This window comes from Montipora capricornis, chromosome 2 (assembly GCF_036669925.1).
Source record: "Montipora capricornis isolate CH-2021 chromosome 2, ASM3666992v2, whole genome shotgun sequence".
NCBI lineage: Eukaryota > Metazoa > Cnidaria > Anthozoa > Scleractinia > Acroporidae > Montipora > Montipora capricornis.
In genome coordinates, this window is record NC_090884.1 from 33,254,746 (window position 1) to 33,257,245 (window position 2,500).

The following is a 2,500-nucleotide window of genomic DNA, read 5'->3' on the forward strand; positions in this document are numbered from 1 at the left end:
TATGACCTATTAAAAGTAATGGGAGCAATAGATCGACTCCCGGAAGCACTATACCTATGCATATAGATATGGATAGCAAACTGTGAAAATTCTAAAGAAACATTTTACTTGTGTTTTAGTCAATTCCGTAGAGTAAAATAAAATCGAACGAGAAGAGTCTTTTAGAATTCTGCTTTGTTACTCAACTATCACCTTACCCACTGGAGTCAACGGCTTTGAAGCAGAACGACTGCTGTCCGACTTGATATTGGCTAGGATACCATGTGATGTTTTTGTAGTAGACTCCTGCATAATACTGCAGAGCAGTGAGATGCATACCTATAGGAGATGATGTCACTATTTCTACAATTCTGAAATTGAAAAGAATAATATTATTAACAATAATATCTACCGGGTAATCATTTCTTCAACGCGATATCCATAATAAATGACTTATTGCACATTACAAAATGTAAAGTATAGAATAAAATGATATTTCGATAATATATAGATTTAGCCAAGCCTAAAAGCGGAGCTCCCTGGTCATTTATTCTTCCTGCCTGTGTGGTTTGTGAAAATAAAAGGTTTCGAATTGCCCACGTTTTGATGTTACCGGTTGCTGCTTTAATAATTAAATCATGTTCTTTGCTTTCTTCTACAGAAAAATTCATTGCCTAACTAGTGAATTCCACGGTAAATTTTACGCTAATTACCGATATCGCATGAATCACGAAGCGATGAGCGCGACATCGGTTTTTCCAGTGGAATTTACTTTGCAATTCACCAGTTTGGCAATAATTTTTTCTTGAATCGCATGAGTTTGAAAAGAAAAGAAGCACAACCTCAGCGAGCGCATGGGAAAGGAAAAATCCATTTCACAGTCAACTGTCAATAGCTAGCGAAAAGGAATCACGCTAAAATTAGAAGACATAAAAACAACTTTGTCAGTCAAGGTCAAAGAAGAGTTTTACTGATGTACTTTATTCCACTTTATCTCTGAAATTGTACAAGATCATTCACATTTTGATACATTTCATTGAAACACGCCAGGTTGGCCTGGTACAAGGATCGGCAAAATACGGCAAAGAACGAAAGAAACAAGCAACTAAGAAAAGACGAACTTCAAACACGATCTGCTCCAACACTTAAATAACGCACGGTTTGGGTGCTTTACACAAACGTTTGAAAACACAAGCTGGAGAGATTTCCCTCTAATTTTAAGAGAACTCATTGCGAGTACGTGTTTTTCACATAAGGACAATTTTTTCTTGTCAGTCCAGTGTGGCCCACAGAAATGATATGTCAAACTGGATTAAAACCAGCCAAAAATGCCGAAAGAAAACATCTTCCAAACCGTTTTCCACCTGAACATGAAAAGCGTTGACTTTGCAAAAACTTTCGTTGATGTAGTATGGCCTTGTAGCCGCGACGAGCCACAGAAAGCGCGCGAGAAATGAAGCCTCGCTTATGTACAGGTAAGTTAACTTGGGTTGAGCTAGCAATCCAATCGAAAACCAGTACCTGGTCAGCGGTCAACTTTAAAAAAAAAACAGCTGACCTCGGTGAGCTCCGAGCCTAAGCCTGCGATATGGTCACGTGATACTGGTCAGTGGATATCTTGTTTTGACAAGTGTCAAATGATCAAAAGATGGCTGTCTAATATGAAAGATGTATGCGGTAAACTATCATGATACTGGTCACATTGGCATACATGGAGGGGTGGGCGACGGACGGACGGACGGACGTACGTACGTATGTACGAAAGGAAGGTTGATGACGTCATGGCTATAAAAACAAGATTTCTCGCATCGATGGATTAACATATTTTCTTAACAATGGTGCTCCGCGCGCGCGAACCTTCAGCACGCGCGGAGCTCCGCTATTAACGTACTCAGGAAGTAACTAACAATACGCCAGCCTGAAAAAAGGACGTCTTCATTGACGTTTGAATGTAGTAACTTCCGTGGTAAAGAGTTCCACAACTCTTTGCAAAATAACGTGACTTAAGAAATGGATTTTTCACCCACCAGCTTAAGGAAACCTAAAGATTACCTACTCATTTATATATTGATTCACCGGCCCACTCATTCACTCTCGTCTAATCTCCAACAGATTAGTACCTGGCGTCTTTAAAGACTAATTATATTCTCTGCCACTCTAGAAAGCCGAAACTCTATATTCAGTCTTTTCATTTGATGGAATTGATGGAGTAAATATTACGCACAAGTTCCTACTGTACTATACCTCGGAATTACCTTTGACCCAAACCTGACCTGGAAGAATCGCATTGATGAACTGTGCCTAAACCTGTCAAAAACTGTTGGCATTCTTTCTAAACTAAGATACTACGTTAACATTGATATAATGTGCTTGGTTATTCGCTAATCTATTCCTTTTGATTTTTTTTTTTTTACATATGGTATTCATGTATGGGGCCTAACATATCTAACCAATTTAACGCTAATCACCATCTTAGGAAAGAAATAGATAGAAACATGACATTTTCAGAACCTGTAACACG

The 2,500-nt window shown here is 38.7% G+C and overlaps 1 protein-coding gene across 1 annotated transcript in view; it reads right to left on the reverse strand.

Moving 5' to 3' along the window:
- The window catches only part of LOC138019087 (uncharacterized), a 39,621-nt gene that overhangs the window by 22,573 nt on the left and 14,548 nt on the right, over positions 1-2,500 (reverse strand). Inside the window, exon 5 of the mRNA XM_068865756.1 lies at positions 198-350. Within this exon, the coding sequence (XP_068721857.1) occupies positions 198-350 (153 nt within the window). The remainder of the gene's footprint in view (positions 1-197; positions 351-2,500) is intronic.